This window comes from Rhinichthys klamathensis, unplaced genomic scaffold, assembly GCF_029890125.1.
Source record: "Rhinichthys klamathensis goyatoka isolate OS25496 unplaced genomic scaffold, OSU_Roscu_1.1 h1tg000003l_1, whole genome shotgun sequence".
Lineage (NCBI taxonomy): Eukaryota > Metazoa > Chordata > Actinopteri > Cypriniformes > Leuciscidae > Rhinichthys > Rhinichthys klamathensis.
The window spans coordinates 6,240,776-6,263,391 of NW_026606556.1; the positions used below are offsets into that span (position 1 = coordinate 6,240,776).

The 22,616-nt window shown below is 38.7% G+C and overlaps 1 protein-coding gene across 2 annotated transcripts in view; it reads left to right on the forward strand.

Annotated features, from left to right (window-relative positions):
• ubr2 (ubiquitin protein ligase E3 component n-recognin 2) overlaps positions 1–22,616 on the forward strand; it is a 52,420-nt gene that overhangs the window by 19,952 nt on the left and 9,852 nt on the right. Inside the window, exons 8-32 of one of the 2 annotated variants that reach the window (XM_056250276.1) lie at positions 890–1,010; positions 1,319–1,426; positions 2,448–2,536; positions 5,257–5,355; positions 6,504–6,667; positions 8,250–8,349; positions 8,440–8,568; positions 8,652–8,835; positions 11,019–11,080; positions 11,167–11,277; positions 11,396–11,461; positions 12,112–12,234; positions 12,346–12,409; positions 12,534–12,658; positions 15,232–15,284; positions 15,365–15,467; positions 15,553–15,601; positions 15,906–16,060; positions 17,617–17,719; positions 17,810–17,919; positions 18,121–18,201; positions 18,292–18,473; positions 18,860–19,065; positions 19,149–19,242; positions 19,654–19,812. In XM_056250276.1, coding sequence (XP_056106251.1) covers positions 890–1,010; positions 1,319–1,426; positions 2,448–2,536; positions 5,257–5,355; positions 6,504–6,667; positions 8,250–8,349; positions 8,440–8,568; positions 8,652–8,835; positions 11,019–11,080; positions 11,167–11,277; positions 11,396–11,461; positions 12,112–12,234; positions 12,346–12,409; positions 12,534–12,658; positions 15,232–15,284; positions 15,365–15,467; positions 15,553–15,601; positions 15,906–16,060; positions 17,617–17,719; positions 17,810–17,919; positions 18,121–18,201; positions 18,292–18,473; positions 18,860–19,065; positions 19,149–19,242; positions 19,654–19,812 — 2,840 coding nt within the window. Of the gene's footprint in view, positions 1–889; positions 1,011–1,318; positions 1,427–2,447; positions 2,537–5,256; positions 5,356–5,438; positions 5,538–6,503; positions 6,668–8,249; positions 8,350–8,439; positions 8,569–8,651; positions 8,836–11,018; positions 11,081–11,166; positions 11,278–11,395; positions 11,462–12,111; positions 12,235–12,345; positions 12,410–12,533; positions 12,659–15,231; positions 15,285–15,364; positions 15,468–15,552; positions 15,602–15,905; positions 16,061–17,616; positions 17,720–17,809; positions 17,920–18,120; positions 18,202–18,291; positions 18,474–18,859; positions 19,066–19,148; positions 19,243–19,653; positions 19,813–22,616 lie in introns of both variants that reach the window. The other variant, XM_056250268.1, reaches the window with a different exon arrangement.

Sequence of the window (22,616 nt, forward strand, 5' to 3'; positions counted from 1 at the left end):
ATTACTTTTGTGAAGGATGTATGCACATTTTGGGACTTGAAGGAGGTGGACCCCATTGCTTCACATTATATCCACTGAAGGGTCTAAGACATTTTCTAAAATAACTGAAAATGTGTTCGTCTGAAACAAGATTGACATATGCATCTCGAACAGCTTGAGGGTGAGTAATGCATGGTTTAAATATCATTTTTGGCCGAACTATCCCTTTAAAGAGAGGAGCATTTTGATATATATTTGCACTATAATACATATTCGTCATATTTTTACTTATCCTGTTAGTGATGTCTTCATTATTTAATATAGCTCTTGTTTGAATAAATCTTTTATAAAAACATTTTATTATATCCAGCTTAATTGTTTATTTTAATGAATTGGAGTAAATCATAATTATATCGTTAATATAATGTTGTCTTGTGCCATTTCAATTATTTGAGTGTTCATTATTAAATACAATTGATGAATTAGTTGATTTTTAACTTTTTTCTAGAACTATTTTCTGGTTTCAGCTAAATCAAATGAAAACTTTAATTTTGGTTTCACTTTTTCTGTAAATAGTTAACTTTTACAATCGCTCAATGGGGATTTGTCTATATGTGTTACACGTCCCGCATTGTTTGTACTTCTGGCATGGGTGATGCCTCAAATCATGAGGCTTGTGGAGTAAAGATGAGCTATTACTTCTCGAAGCTGTCACATTTTCATCTATCAGATAATAAAACAAGTGGAAAGAAATCCCATAGACTTCTGTAGACTTGGGGTGGGCTTAGTTTTAGAACCACCCGGAACACTATAGCAACTTCATAGCCACACTTTGGCAACTATTCACAGTACTTTTGCACCATTAATTGTTCTTGTAAATGTAGTTTGTTGGTGAACACATGTTTTGCAGAGGAACACGAGTCGTCAGACGAAACCTCTGCGCGTTCAGGTCATGCACTCCTCTATAGTGGCTCATCAGTGTTTTGCGCTCAAAGCTCTCAACTGGCTCGGGCAAATCATCAGATACTCAGGTCTGTCTCTGCATCTTTCTGTCTCATTTGGTCTCTGTTGTTGTTTCCATTTCCTTTTAATCACTTCTGTAGAAGTCATGTTACAAAATTTAACTGCTTTGTCTTGTGCAAAACCAAACTTTCTAATCTTCTCCATTTAGCAATTACCATACATTTGGATTTCACAGCTGTATATTTTGCTACGATTCCAGTAATCTTAAGTTTTTCAAAAGCTGCCATCAGTTTCCCGTGTTTAATAGAGCAGTGTGTTCTGCATCTGCTTCTGCTGTGGTGAATCAGTGCCTGAGTGTGTTTCTGTCGCCCAGCAGATGCTCTGAGGAGGATCCTGTGTCAGGTGGGACTGCAGCGCGGGCCGGAGGGAGAGAACTCTTCTCTAGTGGACACGCTCATGCTCTGTGACTCCAAGATGTGGAAAGGTGAGTGAATGCGTGTGCTGACATCATCTCTCCTGAGATACTGCAGAAACACACAGCACAGTGAATGACTTGACTACTAGGGCTGGACTATCGCGATTTAGTTTGTTTTTTACGATTCTAAAATCGATTTTTTGATTCCAGAATCGATATTAATTCAAATTAAATGCTTTATTTTCGTCCTTGCTTCTAGACGAGGTTGACAGAAGTTAGCCACTTCCGTTCCAACAGAGGATGAAATGTGTCGTTATCTATGAGTGTTAAAGTGACGTAATATCCCAAGTGGACGCGTGATAGTGACGTGAGACTGAATGCACTGAAAAGCCCTCGCGCTCCTCATATGCAGAGAGAGAGATGAGACAATAGAGCTGCACGATTCATCTTTAAAAGACTGATCTCGAGTCAAACACCTACGCGATCATCTTCCATTTCATCTGTCTATTAAACCTTTGACAAAATCATATCGCAACATTCACAGCTGTGTTGCCGCTGACCCAGAGAGAGTCGTCATGAAACAGCTTCACAAACAGTCTTTTCAACCTCGTAGTATCATTATTTCTGTGACACAATATTCAAATTATCATAGGAGTACTTGGATAAAAGTTCAAACATAAACACTGATGTCTACGATAGCGATCAAAAAAGAGTAAATCAGCTTTTGATAGAAACTTGGCGCTTAAAATAACGCATTTATCGATTACATTGTTTCGCCACTAAGTGGTGACAAGTGACTGTTAAAAAATGTATTTATTGAATAATTTATTCAAGAGAATGTAGTATTATATGATGCTTCTGAAATAAAAGTCAGAGAGATGTGATGAATTGTTTTTGTAAATGATCAAAAATCGATCATTTAAATTTCCTTAAATCAAAATGCAATTTGGGAAACACATTTTACATGTACTATTACATAGTCATATTTTATGTAATTACTGTGTTATGTTATTACTGAGATGTTCTTGCCTGGTTTTGTGAGATTCGCCCAGTTAAGCTCATGCTGTACCTAACATTGTGTTTCCTGCAGGAGCGAGAAATGTTTACCACCAGCTCTTTATGAGCAGCCTACTCATGGATCCAAAGTACAAGAAACTTTTTGCAATCCAGTTTGCGAGGGTAAGACTTCCATTCACAATGGCATAGTCCTTATATTGATTTACAGTAAGATATCAGGGGCTGTATTACAGAAACATCATAACCTATCTGGTTACTAACCGTGGTAGTTTAACTTAAGAAGCAGAACTTTTTCAAATCTCAAGATAGGAAGTTTCTGTAGTATAGCCCAGAACTTTATCTCTGTATGCCACGAAGCCCCAAAAAGTGCATTTACCCACCAGCATTCTCATGCTCACTGAGGAATGGAGTCAGGAAAAAAAAAACATTACAATTTGTTGAATTCATAAAGCAAAAATAGCATAAATGTAACATATTGCCACATGCTTTATGCTTTCTGGGACTCCATGACAACCTGTGTGTTAAAGGAATAGCTCACCCAAAAATGAACATTTTGTCTTCAATTGCTCACCCTCATGTCATTCCAAACCCAAAAGACTTTTATCAAACACTAATGAAGAAAAGTTCATTAAAACATATAAATTGAGTGGTTTAATCCAAGTGTTTTTACGAGACGCGTGATAAACGGATCACATATAAACTTTGATGAACACAGTACATTGAGCACATAAATATATCAGCCAAACTCCCTTGACACTAGAACAAACTCATTAGTTTGGAATGAGGGTGAGTAAATGATGATAGCTTTTTCATTTTTGGGTGAACTGTCCCTTTAAGTATTGTTTTTAGAGTACATGATGTTGAAGGAACGTTCTGGCTCCAAGTTACAAGTTAAAATTACTTCAAATTGCTTTAATGCTGTTACACTGAAAGTCTATATAGGGCACGGCAAATAAACATTAAAATGCACATAATTTTAAAATATGGCCACAAAAGTTTATACTTGTTAACTTAAGTCATTTTAAGCATTAACATTTCCTTCTAACCATCTACTATATAAAGTTATTTCCAGTCTTAACTCATGTCATGGTTACCTGCAAGGATGCCACCTGTAAAACACATTTTACATGGAGCAAACTCCACACACAGGATTTCCAGTGTTACTGCAATCACCATTTTAGTTTTTTTAGTTTTTTTTAAACTGGCAAAATTATTTTCTGTGGTAATCACTGAAATGTTATAGGTTCTGTTGATGGAGCTTAAACTTGTGTTGCACCATCCTGTGAGACAGAATTGTTTCCACAGGCATAGCCAGAATATGCCAAGTCTGTGATTCACACTAGAACATCCAGTTCACTTTCAGTTCACTCAGTTTGATTCAGCTGATCTGTGAGGATAAGAGAGTTTGAGAATCCTGTTCAGTGAGGGGAGTCGTCTCAGAGAGAGAGAGAGAGAGAGAGAGAGAGCGATACTTTGACTTGGCGTATTACTCTTGCTCTCTTTGGGTCGCTGAAGGCCTCCGACTGACCGGCCGTTCTGTGACAGCAGGGAATCTGTCTCTCAGCACTCAGGTGTAGGGCCCTATGAAATCCCTTTTGTTTCACGTTCTTTCCCAGTTTCCGTTTTATTGTTTGCCAAATAAAAAAAAATTTTGGTCAGTTTTAATGGTTAAATAAAATGTAAGTAATCAAAAAGCATGTCTAATTAATTGAAATCATGAAAATTATATAATTTAACATTTCCTTTTAAAATTGAACAAATAAAATGTTTAGGGCCATATGAAATCAGTTTTATTTTTGTTCTCATGTTTTCAGATTATTATTATTTTCCGGATTTCATTTCAATGCTTTAATTAAAATTAATCAACTCAATCAAATAAAATCAAATAACCTTTAATCAAAAGGCATGTCTAATAAATTGAATTCATAAAACTTTTTTTTTTTTTTTTGTACAATAATATGGCCCTATGAAATGTAAATCCTTTTCTTTCTTTTTTTAAAGAAATTCTGTTTTAATATTTCTGGGTTCATGATTTAATACAAATGTATTATCGATTATCATATGAAGTCATAACACATTAACAATTGAATTAATCTTAAGATGCAATCAAATTAAAATGTAACAATTTGTTTTAAGTTTTGGCAAACAAAGTGCTGCACAGCAAAGGTTTACTATTAAAATTAAAACATGGAAGAAAAGAATGAATGATGTTCCTTAAAAGTAAAGTTTTAATAATTGTATTATTTTTGTTACTTTTAATAAATGCATTCTACGGTACAATAGTAATATATTTGTCATACATTCTCCGTTTAACCGAACTTTTATTGTAGTCCTTGTATAGTGAGAAAAGCTGAAAACATGTATGAATGTAGTGGATGAAACTGTCGATCATTCACACAGAAACACACATGCAGACTTCATATTTTAGTACCAGTCTTTTTGTGCTTTAATATTCAGACACTACTAAAAATATCGTGGTAAGTGTACAGTCCTACTTTTGATTTAATCATCCAAAGTTTGTCAGATTCTGTGCCATTCCGTGTTCTACTGTAAATTCCATTTTTATGACTAGATTCCGCGATTGCGTCTGCGTTTTCCACATTGTGGTATTCATAGGGCCCTTGATCAGGTGTCACTGACAGCATGTCCTGGCAGAGATTAACACCTTAAACAACTCTAGAAAGTCTACTAATAAACCAATGTGCAAAGTTCAGCTTTAACACAAGTCCCCCGGCTCCACACGTGCCGTTCTCAACACTGAGCTGTGCCGCGGTGTAACTTCAGGCCGTATGTGCCGCAGAACTGAGAACTGAGTCGGGGGACAGAACTGCAGATGGCCCCTGACCTCTGACCCGGAAGGTGAATGTGCCCCCTTCCTTTAGAATTACCAGCGCCTCCAGACAGATTTTATGGAGGACGATCACGAGCGTGTAGTGTCAGTGACCTCTCTGTCAGTGCAGCTCTTCACCGCCCCCACTGTGGTGAGTACTGTCAATCCCACACTCCTCTGCTCTCTCTTCTGCCTCTTTCTCCTCTCCTCCGCCGCCTCCACCACTGCCTGCAGAACTATGAGCGCTTGCAGAGCGACTACGTGAAAGACGACCACGACAGGGAGTTCTCAGTCACTGACCTCTCTGTGCAAATGTTCACCGTGCCTTCTCTGGTGAGTACGTGTGAGGAGAGACTGCCTGCCATGAGGAAGAGGGCTTGTTTTGGGTTTTTGGTCTCTTCTCTCATTTCACCCTTTTCATCTTCACATTTCATTTTCACTTTCCTCTTTACTAGTGGTGCACCGAAATGATTATCAACACTCAGAGCACATAAGGCAGTTTTTAGATCAGCATTTGTCCATGTTCTGCTCCAGTTTGTTGTTGAAAGATAAATATTTATGGCTGCAATAACATGAATGAACATCTCAAGATAAGTTGAAAGATACTGTACAACTTAATGAAATGTATCATGTAAACCAGTTTATTTGGTGCTATAACTAGTAGTAAAGAGGAAGAGATGATCGTTTCACATGTCGCATTTATTGTTTGAATTTATTTTGTTTTTAAATTTACTTTTTCATATCAAGCCACTAAGCTTATTGCATTTAGTGAATGGTAGATGTGCTACAAATAATGTTTAGTGAAGTTTTGTTCACAAATCAACTGAATACAGCATAGACTAAAGATCTCGGTTCATCAAAATGAAGATTGATTAAAAATGAGATATTGATTATCATAATTAATTATAGTTATGGATTATCATGTTAACCCAGCTCCAGCGTCCACACAGCAAACATGTTTACAGCTTATTCACGTTGTGTGAACGAAATGGAAACTAAATAATCATCACCATTTTGGTCAATTATTCTTTCCTCCTCCTTTTTCTTCTTCACTTCCTCTTCTCATCTTCTTTCTCACTCTCTTTCCTCCTTCATTTACTGTGCCTTTGTCTTTCTGTTCTCTTCTGTCTCTTCTCTCAATAAAATGGATTTTCATATATTAGGAATTTTGTATATGTATGTGTGTGTGTGTGTGTGTATGTGTATATATATATATATATATATATAAAACCAGCTTACCGCCCCAAGCACCAGCGGTGTGTCAGATACATCAGTGAACGGTGTATCTGATATTTTCAGGCGCGGATGCTGATCACAGAAGAGAACCTGATGACCACCATCATCCGCACTTTCGTTGATCACCTCAGACACCGAGACCTGCAGGGCCGCTTTCAGTTTGAACGCTACACCGCACAACAGGCCTTCAAGTTCCGCCGAGTCCAGAGCCTCATTGGAGACCTCAAGTAAGATCACGAGCGTGTGTGTTAGGCCTGTCACGATAACAAATTTTGCTGGACGATAAATTGTCCAAGAAATGATTGCGATAAACGATAATATTGTCGTTCTGAGACCATTTACATCTAAAATAATGATAATGGCATAATAATGCAGGTACACCTTTTCAAAGATCAATAAACTTTTTTTTCTAAAGACCATTTAACACTGAAAATGGAAAACATTTTAAATATCCACAATAAATGAACAAAACAACCAAAAACAATAAAAATGGACTCTCCGTCTCTGTTAACAAAAAATGCACTTGAATAAATACCAAAAACAATAAATAAAATGGATGTAAACAAAACCCGACCCTACCCTATGATAAATTATTTGTTATTAAAGCATTAACATACAAACCACTGTTAATTTAACATAAAAGCAAGCATAGGCTACTGCGTGCATGGTTTGGCATGACTGAATGCGCGCAAAGTGCGCTCCCTTAATAATTCCTAAAAAGCAGACAGTTCATCTCTGTTATTATCAATGAAGCTGACTGCACAATCAATCTTTCATAATATCCACACTTTGTTTGTTATAATTGGAGGATTTGCCAGCATACAGAATTCAGCACTGAACAAAAAGTCAGTTTTGAGCGGTGAGGGGAGTCTATCTTAAATGCTTCTGATTGGCCATTGCTTTCAAGAAATCAACACATATGTCTGTGATTGGCTATATCGCTCAACGCTGCAAACATGTTATGAATAGAAACGCTGGCCTGTAAATCGTTTCTATTTTGTTTTCGTTGTTCTTGTTGCTTTTCTGCAACAGATGAATAAAAATCTATTTGTTTTTATACGTTGTATTCAAAGATCTTTCTAGTTTGCGGGAGTCCCGCGAATCGTTTTATTCTCCCGCAACGCGCACACACAGAGTGAGTGCATTACCGCCCGCGCTCGCACTCGGCCATCAAATCTAGTGCCGCGCCGCACTCTATTGCGTTGGGAGTGCACGTCTCTAGATCAAGGGCCCGGCCCGAGGATAGTGTCGGGAAATATCGGCCCGGGTCAAGTTCGGGCTCGGGCAGAAAATCTAAGCTCTAGTTCACTCCTCCTACGCTAAGGAACCGAGAGTTGTCATCCAGTCTCTTTGGTAGAGAGAGAGAGACAAGGAAAACAAACAAACAAGCATGCAAATGGAAATTATCGAGCTAATTTTTTTTTATCGTGCGATTAATTGATTTATTGACTATCGCGACAGGCCTAGTGTGTGTGTGTGGCAATTCCCAGCTGTAATATACATCAAACGGTCAAGAACAGACTATGAGAGATCCCTGGCACCATAAATCCCTAAATGACAAGTGTAAAATAATATTTCTTTCTTTGAAAGTTTTCACACCAAATCTGATTCCAGGTTTAATTCACTTAAAGAGAGTTCTGCATACAGATGCATTAATTGTTCTGCGAACAATTCGGCTTTGAAAATAAGACTGGATCATTGCAGTACACTGCTTTCCACTCATTTGAACGATTTCGTACACAGTTATGCATTATCTGTGTCTAAAATGTCAATTTCTTGCGTGTCATGATGCATTTCTCTTGGACGCAGGTATGTCCTGATAAGCCGTCCAACAGAGTGGAGTGACCAACTCAGGGAGAAGTATCTGGAGGGTTTTGATGCTTTCTTGGAGTTGCTAAAATGCATGCAGGTGACTATAGCAATCTGTTCTTAGGGTTGTGTGTCTAGGGTAACTGGGATTGGGCATTAAAACAGGTGCGCGTGTGTGTACTCTTTGCAGGGAATGGACCCAGTAGTCCGTCAGGTGGGGCAACACATAGAGATGGAGCCAGAGTGGGAGGCAGCGTTCACCTTACAGATGAAGCTCACACATATCATCTCTATGATGCAGGAATGGTGTGCCAGTGATGTGAGTGCATGTTAGACACAGTCTCATTAGTACCCATAATGCACCGTGATTGAGCCTAAGTGTGTTATTTGTCACGTGTACAGGAGAGAGTGCTGATCGAAGCCTATAAGAAGTGCCTGATCGCGGTGACTCACTGCCACAGTGGTTTCACAGATGGGGAACAGCCCATAACCCTCAGCATGTGCGGCCACTCCGTCGACACCATCCGCTACTGCGTCTCTCAGGAGAAAGTCAGCATACACCTGCCTGTGTCCCGGCTTTTAGCAGGTGACTCTTATAGAGCGTATGCGCCAGAGAAACAAGTGCACAGATATCGTTCGAATTTTGTCTTTGAACTTCTGTTTTTGCGGTAGCTCTGTGTATTTCTATGGCATCACGGTCGAAGAGTATATAGCAGGTGAAGTGGATTCACTTATTGTAGAGTTAACGAAAGTGATCAAGAGCATGGTAATGTTTAAAGATGATGTCGTAACAAATGTCAGTAGACCGGGAAGATTTTAAAACGAGCGGTTTATTCATAAATCTGTAAGATCTTTCCTTCATGCTGTGGGAATACAAACCCGAAGACCGAACACAAGGAGCCCAGAGCTGAAAAGGGCCGCCCCTTAAGCTACATAAGCTCTATTGTTTCACGCTAAATCCATTGTGCAGGAAGGTGTGGAAGCTTGTTTCAGCCACAGAATAAAAAATCAAAAAACCTGCACAATCCTGACTTTTTTCTAGCAATTGCTAGTTTAATTTTAGCAATTTATACTTGTTTTTCTCATAATTGTTATAAAGTCAGAATTGCGTGATATACACTCACCTAAAGGATTATTAGGAACACCTGTTCAATTTCTCATTAATGCAATTATCTAATCAACCAATCACATGGCAGTTGCTTCGATGCATTAAGGGGTGTGGTCCTGGTCAAGACAATCTCCTGAACTCCAAACTGAATGTCAGAATGGGAAAGAAAGGTGATTTAATACATTTTGAGCGTGACATGGTTGTTGGTGCCAGACGGGCCGGTCTGAGTATTTCACAATCTGCTCAGTTACTGGGATTTTCACGCACAACCATTTCTAGGGTTTACAAAGAATGGTGTGAAAAGGGAAAAACATCCAGTATGCAGCAGTCCTGTGGGCGAAAATGCCTTGTTGATGCTAGAGGTCAGAGGAGAATGGGCCGACTGATTCAAGCTGATAGAAGAGCAACTTTGACTGAAATAACCCCTTGTTACAACTGAGGTTTGCAGCAAAGCATTTGTGAAGCCACAACACGCACAACCTTGAGGCGGATGGGCTACAACAGCAGAAGACCCCACCAGGTACCACTCATCTCCACTACAAATAGGAAAAAGAGGCTACAATTTGCAAGAGCTCACCAAAATTGGACAGTTGAAGACTGGAAAAATGTTGCCTGGTCTGATGAGTCTCGATTTCTGTTGAGACATTCAGATGGTAGAGTCAGAATTTGGCGTAAACAGAATGAGAACATGGATCCATCATGCCTTGTTACCACTGTGCAGGCTGGTGGTGGTGGTGTAATGGTGTGGGGGATGTTTTCTTGGCACACTTTAGGCCCCTTAGTGCCAATTGGGCATCGTTTAAATGCCACGGCCTACCTGAGCATTGTTTCTGACCATGTCCATCCCTTTATGGCCACCATGTACCCATCCTCTGATGGCTACTTCCAGCAGGATAATGCACCATGTCACAAAGCTCGAATCATTTCATATTGGTTTCTTGAACATGACAATGAGTTCACTGTACTAAAATGGCCCCCACAGTCACCAGATCTCAACCCAATAGAGCATCTTTGGGATGTGGTGGAACGGGAGCTTCATGCCCTGGATGTGCATCCCACAAATCTCCATCAACTGCAAGATGCTATCCTATCAATATGGGCCAACATTTCTAAAGAATGCTTTCAGCACCTTGTTGAATCAATGCCACGTAGAATTAAGGCAGTTCTGAAGGCGAAAGGGGGTCAAACACAGTATTAGTATGGTGTTCCTAATAATCCTTTAGGTGAGTGTATACTTGCAATTCTTACTTTGTAACTCACAATTGCAAGTTATATCTCACAATTTTGAGAAAAAAAGTTCTGCGAGTCTCTCAAAATTACGAATTTAGATTGCAATTCTGACTTTTTTCTCAGAATTGTGATATAAACTCACCAGTTAAGTCCGAACTGCAAGATATAGTCACAATTCTGAGATTGTGAAAAGTCGCCATTACCTTTTGTATTTTTTTATTCCGTGGCAGAAACAAGCTTCCATAGGAAGGTCTTGTACAAGCTGCAGTTTAGGGAATAAATATCGAGCGAATCCCTTGATAATTGAATCCCATTATTGTTGTGTGTGTACGGGATATAGGATTCTCTCCTGATATTGCTTGAAAAGTGGTTGATGATGATAAGCATACAACATATTAACTGAATTTCAACTTGCTCTGTGTTGCAATCAGGTTTACATGCTCTGCTGAGCAAAACTGAGGCTGCCTATAGATTCCCTGAGCAGCTGCCAATGGTGAGTTTGGGAGTTTTGATTCATCTCAGTTTTTGTTCTTCACAAACATTCTCAACGCTTTCTGAGGCCTCTCTTGTCTCCTACAGAGTGAACTGAGTCCACCCATGTTGATCGAGCACCCGCTCCGCTGCCTTGTACTCTGTGCTCAGGTGCATGCTGGGATGTGGAGGAGAAATGGCTTTTCTTTGGTCAATCAGGCAAGAAGCTTATTTGTTTCATTCTAATACTCTGGACTTTTTTTTTTTAACAGTGCGATTGTTAGTTTGAATGCATTTCCATATAAATATCACACTTTTTCTTGAATTGTCTTTGCAGATCTATTATTATCACAACGTGAAGTGTAGAGTGGAGATGTTTGATAAAGACCTCATCATGCTTCAGGTCAGTAGTGTCAAGATGTTTCCGAAGAACTAATAATGCATTGCTTTAACTATAAGTCAATTATTCTAAGTCCTAGGAATATTTCTTTCCAAAATAAAACAAATAAAATAATTTTTTATAAAAAAAATCTTTATTATGTTTACATAAAGATAATAAAGAGGCTATTTTAGGACAGGTAAAAAAAATAAGTAATTGGATTATTTTAATAATGAAAATGTATCTGCTTGTAAATGTAATGTGCTGAAAATTTCACAATACAAAAAAAGTTCAATATTTTTTCATGAATTAAGCAAAACTCTCATCACTGTAAAGTGGAAAATAATCAGTAATGGACTTTTTTTTTTTTATAGCTCCAAAATATTTAATCAGTTGTAATTTTCTCTTTTTGAGTGCAGCCGCTATAAAAACAAAACAACAGTGGGAAGGTCATGGATATTCATTTGTTAAAGTGTGGGAATACTGTTATTTAAATTGTAGTGTTTACACATCATGGGGGTATTTATTTTACTGCCTTTATCCTGATTTAAATAATAATAATAATAAAATCACTGTGGTTTTTTTTTTTTGTATGATTAGAGTAACGAGAATCTTTTGAGAAGGTGAATTCACTGTAATTTAGTGATCATCATGTTTCATGTTTTTGGATTTAGGCTGGAGCTTCAATGATGGATCCAAACCACTTCCTGATGATCGTGTTAAGCCGCTTTGAGCTCTATCATATCTTCAGCTCAGCCGACTGCAGAAAGAGATACGGCAGAGAGAACGCTAACAAGGTCTGCTTGCCTCAACCTCTTTTTTCCCCTATTACTTTTCTTTTCACTTGATTTCTCTCTACTTGCACTCACTTTTGTTGCCAATGACGTGTGTGTCGCTCTGTCTCTCAGGATGTGGTTCAGCAGAATAACACACTAATTGAGGAGATGCTGCACCTGGTCATTATGATTGTGGGTGAGTGATCATTTCTCAACACACGTCCTTTGAGCTTTGTTTTAGGTGTGTATTGAGCTTATTAGACACCATAGAAAGTAAAAAAGTAACGAGTAATTCATGTTTTGTTTGTTTTGTCCTGCAGGTGAGCGATACACTGCAGGTGTTGGTCAGGTGGAGAGCTCTGATGAGATAAGGAGAGAGATTGTTCATCAGTTATGCATTAGACCCATGGCCCACAGTGAGCTGGTCAAAGCCCTGCCTGAGAATGTAAGTCAACGTTCACGACTTCACTTTTATCCCTGATCATGAAAGAGCTGCTTATTGTCTTATTTTTGTTTCTAGTAGTGCTGGGCAATGATTAATCATCCAAAATAAAAGTTTTTGTTTACATAATATGTGTGTGTACTGTGTATAATTATTTTGTATATATAAATACACACCCATGCATGTATATATGTATTTAAGAAAAATGTGTTATTTATATATAACATATATAAATTATGTATAAATGTACATACAGTATATACATGCAAATATTTCTTAAAAATGTGTGTATTTATATCTACAAAATAATTATACACAGTACACACACATATATTATGTAAACACAAATTTTTATTTTGGATGCGATTAATCATGATTGATCGTTGCCCAGAACTAGTTTTTAGTAATTATGTTGGCTTTGAAATCTGACCAAAAAAGAGATGCAGTAATTGTAAAGGGATAGGTCACCCCAAAAATTTTTTATTCTCATCATTTACTGTCATGCCATCCCATCCCATCCCAGATGGATATGACTTTCTTTAGATTAGTGCTGCACGATTAATCGCGATGTCAAGCCTATGCGATTATATGACGCAAAATACTGCGATTTTATATGAAATAAACAAATTAGGGCTGTTAACGCAGCATCTGTTATTTTGTGTCATCCTAGTAAAGTTAATCAAAGAACAAAGGGAACAGAGAAAAACACAGAACTTGTGCAGCTTTAAATAGGATTTTAGTCCATATAATTTATAATTTATGCAGCGCAGACTGTGATAACTTTATTCAATTTCTGTATATGTCCTACCTGTAGACAGGAAGAGCACAGGTAAATATGACATTTATTATGGGTTTATGTGAGGATTGTTTGAAGTTCACTTAAATTAAAATTAAATCCATTTTTATCCAGACATCAATGGCTTATTGATCACTATAGGTGTTATCAATCATTTAGTTGTTGTTGCTATTTTGAGTTGAGAAATACACATTTCAGAATTATCACTAATCTGTGTGTGCATTTTGCTTTAGAACCAAGCAAGTTGACTCATGAAACCATTTGTTTATTATATCGCAATCGCATATCGCAATATTGGCCTCAATAATCGCAATATGACATTTTCCCCAAATCGTGCAGCCCTACTTTAAATGAACACAAACAAAAAGTTGTAGGAAAACAAACCATCTCTGAATCCATATAGTGCATATGAATGGCTGCCTCTCATTTGATGCTTGAAAAATCACACTCTGCAATCGTGACGGTAATCCATATGACCCCAGTGAATGAATCAATGTCTTATATTTTTATTCTATTTGACTTTAACAACAAATCATTGCTTCTAGTCTACTGTCATAGGAGCATTCATGAGAGGAACATTGTGAAATACGACGCAAGTGCATTGTGAAGTTCGCACAAGTAATGCACAAGCACAGAGGAGAGTCACTTTGCGCACAAGCTTCACAACACACTTGCGTCATATGTCACAACGGCCAGAAATGATGATTTATAGTTAAAGTTAAAAATATGCATATTTTTCTTTCACCTATCGGTTGACTTCAGAAGACATTGATTCATCCACTGGGGTTGTGTGGATTACCGTCACGATCACTGTGTGTGTTTTTTTTTTTTTAGTGGCAGCCATTCACTTTCAGCATTATATGGACTCAAATACATTGATTATTTTCCTAAAAATCTCCAAAGTAACATGAAAGTAAGTCATGTTACATTGGGTATGGCATGAGGGTGAGTAAATGATGGGGTAATTTTAATTTTTGGCTGAACTATACCCAGAGTTCCCACGGATTCTTTTTTAGCCAATAGTGTGTATGTCTCAAAACTATTAACATTAGTATCAGAAAGTACTATGTTCAGGGACGCTGAGTTTTGACATGTGAGAGAAGTGATTTGAATGACGATGTTTAGGCCATGTTTACACCTAGTATTAAGATCAATATCTTAATCGATATTAGATCGATATTTTTGCTATGGTATTGACATTGGTAACAAGAGAACCATTTATTGTAATGTATAATTAAAAACTGATTTTTTGGGTTAAGTCATGACCATAAACAAAAAATAAATAAATTATGGAGACTTATGGAAAGAGCAATATATTATATTACGGTGTGATCCTTGTCTTTAATTCCCACCGTAGTAAAATTTTAAATGTCCTGGAAAATGTTAGCTAAAAAAGAGTGGGATCCCTGTTGCCCTTTAACCTCATAATTCCAAGAATTGTGTGAAGCCGTTTAATTCTGATAAAAAATTGCTTTAAAACGCCATCTGTTCTTTCTACCTAAAATCACTGTATCATTAAATCCACCAGGAACCATCATTAAATCCTGTACAATTCCATCATGGTCTTTGAGCAGAGAATAGCTGTATAATAGATCTATTTGCTCACTTAGCAACTTACAAATGCACATGATAGTCAAGAAAAAAGTGCTATATTTTTTCAATCTAAAAAGTATTATCTTTTCTTGAAGTTCCGGTTGACAGACTTTATTTAATGTGACGGCCACCTAGTGGTACTTTGTGCTAATGAATTTCCCCTCGCTCGTCTGTCTTTTGCACACAGGAGAATAAGGAAACTGGCATGGAGAGGGTCATCGATAGTGTGGCTTTGTTTAAGTGAGTGTCCTGAATAAAAGATTTTCATCCGAAGGATTGGATTGATCTGCGTCTAATCCTAAATGAAATGTGTTGTACAGGAAGCCTGGTGTGACGGGAAGAGGACTTTATAAACTCAGGCCAGAGTGTGCTAAGATGTTCAACCTGTACTTCCACCATTACTCCAGAGCTGACCAGTCTAAGGTACGCAGCATGTATGTTTCAAATGGAAACTCGCAAAGAACAATGGTTGAAAATCCACGTTCATTTTTTTTCTGTCGTCGTTCAGGCTGAAGAGGCTCAGAGAAAGATAAAGAGGCAAAATGGGGAAGATTCAGGTACTACTATCTATACATGATATTCTATTCTATTAATACTTTATATATGTTAAGTTAAAACAGTTACAAGTACAAGTTAAACAGCACTCTGAGATGCTGCAAACACTGGCTGATCATGAGCTGCTTATGAACACAGTGCCGCACTTCACTCTGAAACATGCATCACATACATACATTTATTTACTTTATTTGTTAGTCGCACTAAGCCATGTCGGTGATTTCGTGTTTCTATCAATTAATCGTGCAGCCCTAGCAATATGTGATGTCAATTCCAAAAACTGATTTGCATGTATGTTTCTTGTAGTTCTGCCTCCGCCAGTTTTGCCTCGGTTCTGTCCGCTGTTTGCTAGTCTGGTAAACATGCTGCAGTGTGACGTGTTGCTGGGGATTCTGGGAGCTGTGCTGCAGTGGGCAATGGAGCCCAGCGGGGGACACTGGTCTGAGTCCATGCTTCAGAGGGTACGTCAGCGCAAACTGGAGCACTCTCTCATATTACCAACTAGAGTTGTCAAAAAGTACCGACTTCGGTACCAAGCGCTGTTGAGCGGAATCGTAAACACCTCTGATTGGCCATAGACGCCTGCTTGTGCTTTCAAACGCTCCCGCTCCTGTTTTTTGAAACACTTTTAGACACTTCCGTGTGCTCTCCAACGCTACCGTGCGTTGATCATTGTAGCCAATCACAGACATATCCCATGAGCATGTGAACACAATGGCCAATCAGAGGTGTTAGCGATTCCAGCGCTCAAAGCATCACAATTTTTAAATTTCAGTACCGAAGTTGGTACTTTTAGACAAATCTATTATGAACATCATCATTTTTTGATTTGTAAAGTATTTAAATCACAGTACTATTTAATAAGCATTACTATGTGGTTATTTAATACTTACCGTATTTTCCGCACTATAAGGCGCACTTAAAAGCCTTTAATTTTCTCAAAACACGACAGTGCGCCTTATAATGCGGAGCGCCTTATATATGGATGGTGAACACACGTTCACCAAGACGGGGAGACAGCGCCGGGCGACTTACGCCACTATCTGCCAATGGATCGTGGATGCCTGGACTGATATATCAGTCTCAACTGTGATCCGAGCTTTCACGAAGGCAGGAATAATCTCTTTATTCAGCCAGCTCACACACCCGTATTTACTTCCTGTTTTCGGCCGAAGTCCACAGTAGTTGATTGTCGAGTTCGCGCGCGCGATCAAACCTCCTCCGTGTGTTCAACATCTGATTCGGATGAACTATCCATTTGAGCTGATATTCTCAGAACACCATACAGCACCGTCATCGGCTGACAGTCTGAGTCTCCACTGTTGCTTAGTTACCAATGATCGCGCGTGCGCACTCGACAGTCGCCTACGGTGGACTTCGACCGAAAACAGGAAGAAAATATGGCTATGTGCAGTCAGATTCACCGTGTTCACTCACATGGCTGTGCACTTGTAATGACACATTAAGGTTGTTAAGAGGCTAAAAGCAGGTTTAAAACTTGTCCCGTTTAAGTCAACAGGGTGCAAATTTTAAAAAGAGGATAACACGGTGTAGGCAACACCGGTTTTTGTCGTTGTTATCTGTACTGACAGCACTCCAAATGTACAAAAAAATGAGCTCAATGTTAAAATTGACCGGAGTTCTCCTTTAACGTTTGAACAACGTTACCATGGGAGTGAACAGAGTTGTCAGAACGCTTAATAAAGTTTGACTTTATCTGACTTTTTTGTTGACATGCCCTTTAGCACATCTAGTGGATGCATAACGCAAACCCAGTCAAACGTTCGACTGCAGTATCTTATGCGCCTTATAATCCGGTGCGCCCTATATATGAAAAATGTTCTAAAATAGGTCATTCATTGAAGGTGCGCCTTATAATCCGGTGCGCCGTATAGTGCGGAAAATACGGTAAATAATACATGATTTTATTCTTGATATGATTTTACTTGTTCCATGATGTTCGACGTTGTTCTTACCACCCATCCAAATCAGAGCTCCATATGAATGTGTCCCACAGGTGCTGCATCTCATAGGCATGGGCCTGGTGGAGGAACAGCAGCATCTCATCAGCAGCGCAGAAGATAACGATACCAACTTCAACTTCACTCTCAAAATCTCCAGTATGTCTGTCTTCTGTATCCTTTCTCCACGCACACACACACCCACCCACCTCTTATAGTTGTTGAGCTAAACAAATGTCTTCTTTGTAGGACCAGGTGAGGCTCCTGCGAACACTCCCAGTATCTTGGCTTTATTAGAAACCCTGCAGAACGCTCCTCATCTGGAGGTGCACAAGGACATGATCCGCTGGATCCTCAAGGTAAAGCTGATTAAAATCTCATTACAAAGCCACCTGTCATTAGAATGAATGTGTAAATAACTCCGCAGCAAAACATGACATGTTTGCAATATTGCCAAAGGAATAGAGTGGTGCAGGGATTTTCAAGAAATGATATTATATTTTCCTTCTATAGATTTTCCTTATATTCAATTTATATGAAATATACTTGTGTATCTGCAGACTGTGGCCACCATCAAGACCACACGGGAGTGCACGGCCAGTGCGCCCCCTAGTGACAGCTCAGGGCACAGTCAGGAGGAGGTGAGCAATGGAAGCTCAACACACTTGCGTCACGACCCGTTACAGGGTCGGTTGCAGGTATTGTCTCACTGGATTTGTGTGTATGTGTAGACGGTGCGGGACAAGGATAAGGCGGAGCGGAAGAGGAAAGCAGAGATGGCACGGCTCCGGAGGGAGAAGATCATGGCTCAGATGTCAGAGATGCAAAGACACTTCATCAACGAGAACAAAGAGTTGTTCCAGCAGAGCCTGGATGAGCTCGACCCCTCCACCTCCTCCTCACTGGAGCACAGGTACACAAACACATCATCACGCCGCAAGATCTCATGGATCAAACATTAGTTTCCAGATGCCGTCCTCTAATTTCTCTCTCTTGTGTGAAACGCGCTTTACAAATCAACTTGACGCGCCTTACCATGTCTAATAACAAGCACAAACTGTGTTAAAAAGAATTTGAGGTGCAAGTAAAAAAGTAGGCTATCTTTCCTACAGCGTTTTTTCTACTTTACCACAGTAAAGAATGTGAATATAATAGACCTAATTAAAAGCAAACCAAAGGAAGAAACTTTTATAATCCAATTTTTTTCAAAGGAAGAACATTTAAAATCCAAACACTTCATCAAGATCAAACATTAGTTTCCAGATGCCGTCCTGTAATTTCTCTCTCTTTGCTCCGTAGCCCCAGCTCGTGTGATAGCGTGCTGGTGTGTGTAGGCCCACGGCGGTGGCGTGCGGGTGGCAGTGAGAGGAGGCAGGTGGTGACGTGTATCTTGTGTCAGGAAGAGCAAGAAATCAGGGCTGACGGCAAAGCCATGGTGCTCGCTGCTTTTGTCCAGCGCTCCACCGTCATGTCCAAAAACCGCAAGAGACCTCCACACAACCCAGGCATGTCTTGTGTGTGTTTGGTTCATTGTGCTATATACGTGCATGTTCGTGTTGATGAATGCCAGTGTTTTTTTGTGCTATAGATAAGTATGACCCTCTGTTCATGCACCCTGACCTGTCGTTCGGGACACACACCGGCAGCTGCGGACACATCATGCACTCTCACTGCTGGCAGCGGTAAGATTAATCCTGAAAAATGAGAACCGCATGCTTCCATGTGCTCTTCCTATCATAGGGACAAAAGAATGTAACGTAAACTTTTTCAGCAGCCTCAGTTCCAGAAGTATTTTTCCCAGTCATTATTACATTGTTTCCACCTTTTTTATGATTTAGATCATCTAGCACTTTTTGTTTGACTCTTTTCACTTTATTATGGTTTAGTTGGTTCTTGTGAAGTGTTAATACCCAGATTTTTTTTGGTTTTCCTCAAAATTGTCCAGCTTTTTAAAAATATTTTTATTTTCTATGCATATGCACTCCCCAACAAAATAACCACAATGTCAGTTTGTGTGTGTTTTTGTTACTATCATCATTTATGATTCGATCGTTTCTTTGCATTGTAACCGTGTGTAATGTCTCCCCCTGCAGGTATTTTGAAGCGGTGCAGGCTAAAGAGCAGCGCAGGCAGCAGAGGCTACGAGTGCACACGAGTTACGATGTGGAGAACGGAGAGTTCTTGTGTCCACTCTGCGAATGTCTGAGTAACACAGTCATTCCTCTGCTGCCTCTTACTAAGACCAGCTGCAGGTACTGCCACAAACACACAGATCAATCTTCAGTGGTGGAATGTAACGAAGTACAAATACTTCGTTACTTAAGTAATTTTTTCACGTATCTGTACTTTACTTAAGTAGAATTAATAGTGCATACTTTTTACTTTTACTTCGTTACATTTTGCAGCAATTATTATACTTTCTACTCCACTACATTTCTACAACGTTCTGTTACATTTTCGTTAAATTTTCTGATCAGTTTTTCCCCTGCCAAAACGTCATCCTGACCGTCCGTTCATCGCACGTTTGTCTCACCAGTGAAGTTTGGTTGCCATAGATATATCAACCCGGTCACACTAAATGCGTCTCTATAGCACGCCGTGTGTTTATCGTGCAATTTATACGCGGAAATTAGTTTTTACTTGCATAGGAAACGCATTGGTAGGTTTAGTAGTGATGTGGGGTGCGTGTGTATTATACGTTTGGTTAGGATTAGTATGGCAAGCCAAGAGGTTCAGAATTACGCCATAAATTAATCGCGTTTACAGCCAAATGCCTTCATATACGGCGTTTTAACATAATATGTGTTTATATATATATATATATATATATATATATATATATATATATACCATATAGTAAGGGTATGCTATATAGTAAGCTTGATGTGTATATTGCCTAATTGCAAGCTTGTTCACAAATGGTGACAAAAACTTAAAATATAACTGCTTTTCCATCATATTGAACATCATTATATGAGTATTGGGTTGAATGAGTTAGAATTAACTGTTTTATTAATCATTAGAATATAGACATTAAGAGAATAAATTGTTATGCAAGTACTTTTACTTTTAATACTTAAAGTAAATTTAAAATCAGGTACTTTTTACTTAAGTAGGGTTGTCATTGTGGTACTTCTACTTTTACTAAAGTAAATATGTCTCTGGTTATTTGTACTTTTACTTAAGTACTGAGATTCAGTACTTCCTCCACCACTGTCAATCTTTGATTTGGTATAATACTTATGACTACTGTGATTTACAAAGCTCTCAGAGTGCAAGTAATAGATAATTAGTATGACCTCTCAGATTAACACCACATTCAGGGGAATGAGTAAATTAATGGAGTGGATTGGCTGATTATGGACCATGTTTGTGTAATACTCTCATCTCTAGAAAATATGGCAATCACTTTGATCCTTTTGTATGATAGAGACTAAAAGCCTCTCTCATATGAGTTCAGCACTGCTTTTAATACACACTGCCACATGCTAAGCACCCAGTGCAATTTATAAGACACAGTGCAGATGGTAAGACACATTATGAATGTGAATGTGCATCCTTTATATTTATCAATTTTTCAAAACCAGTGCTCCCTTGAGCAAGTCACTGTACCTTACTTTGTCATTTTGGATAAAAGCATCTACTAAATCAGTGGTTCTCAACAAGGGGAATGCAAATTGTTTTCAAGAAAAAAACAAAAACACAAGTAGGGCATCATTTGGGTACTCTGTGTATTTTATTGCTTTTCAAGTAGAGATGTTCCGATACCCTTTTTCCCTTCCCGATTCCGATACCGAGTACTGATCCGATACCTGGGTGTGTATCTATACAGCTGCAATTCATACTAGCCCTGTATGAATTGATAGAATTATTTTATGGTGTGCTTCAGACTTATCCCTTAATAAAACATGAACAAATACATACAGTGAACTAGAGTAATATTATCTGACATAAATTTCACAGCAATATATAATTTATTTTTCTTAAGTGAAAAAGAACTTAAAATGCAGCCACACATCTAAGGTATTTTAGATTTACAATATAACTGTATAAAAAAGTGCAACAAATCTAGGAATCTAAAAACTGATATATGAATAATATAAGAAAATAACCTCTTTATAACTTAAAGTCCAGAAACAATTTTGTTAGATACACGCCATTTCAGTTTTGACAGCGGCTGGTCATCCAGAACAATAAACTCGATACTTTAGTCGGTTATATTTATCGCTCGTTGGCTGTCTTTTGAAACCTTTCTCTTCGTTTGAATGAAGCTGTTGATTCTGGCGCGTCTCATCCTTCTCTGCCCTTGCCATCGTGTTCTGTGGGGTGACGCGTCTTCAAATGCTTTATTAAGTGTTGAAGCTGCTAATCTTGTGCCACCCATCGAAATTGCAGTATGGCATATGAGACATGTCGCTGTTTTACTGGCTGGTTGGTCCAGTCTTAAAAACTGCCAAACAGCGGAGACACTTGCTTGTGGCAACAGCACAACTTCCTGTGTTGCCACAAGCAACCACTGTTTAGAGCAGCGAAGAAGAATTGATCTTCGATTTGCAGCGTTAAGCAAAGCTAGCGTGCATAACTATTTATTGTTTAAGAAAAGGGTATTGGATCGGTACATGGGTAGAAGTACTCGCCGATACCGATGCCAGAATTTTTATAAAAAATAAAAAAACACAAACAAAAAAATAGCTTCTCTTCAACGTAATTCTCCTAAGCTGTTAATGTAGTAAACAGTGCAGCGCTGCTTATCACGAGAGCTAACCCTTTAAAGGTGACTCTTTTTTATTTATTTTTATTTTAACTCCTGACACAAATTAAGACCTAACTGCCCCTATGCACCTTATTCCTGACGAGCTTACTGCGTTTTGAATTATGGGTGGCACTTCCGGTTTGGGGAACTTCCATTCGAAAAGGCTGAAACGAATCATTTCAGATCATAAGGTTGCCCTACAAATAAAGCTGATCCGTCAGTTTGACTGGATGAGCCGTCAATTCTCCTTCATGATTTATTTTCAGACATCATGAGAATAACGTTATACTTGGTATTTTAACG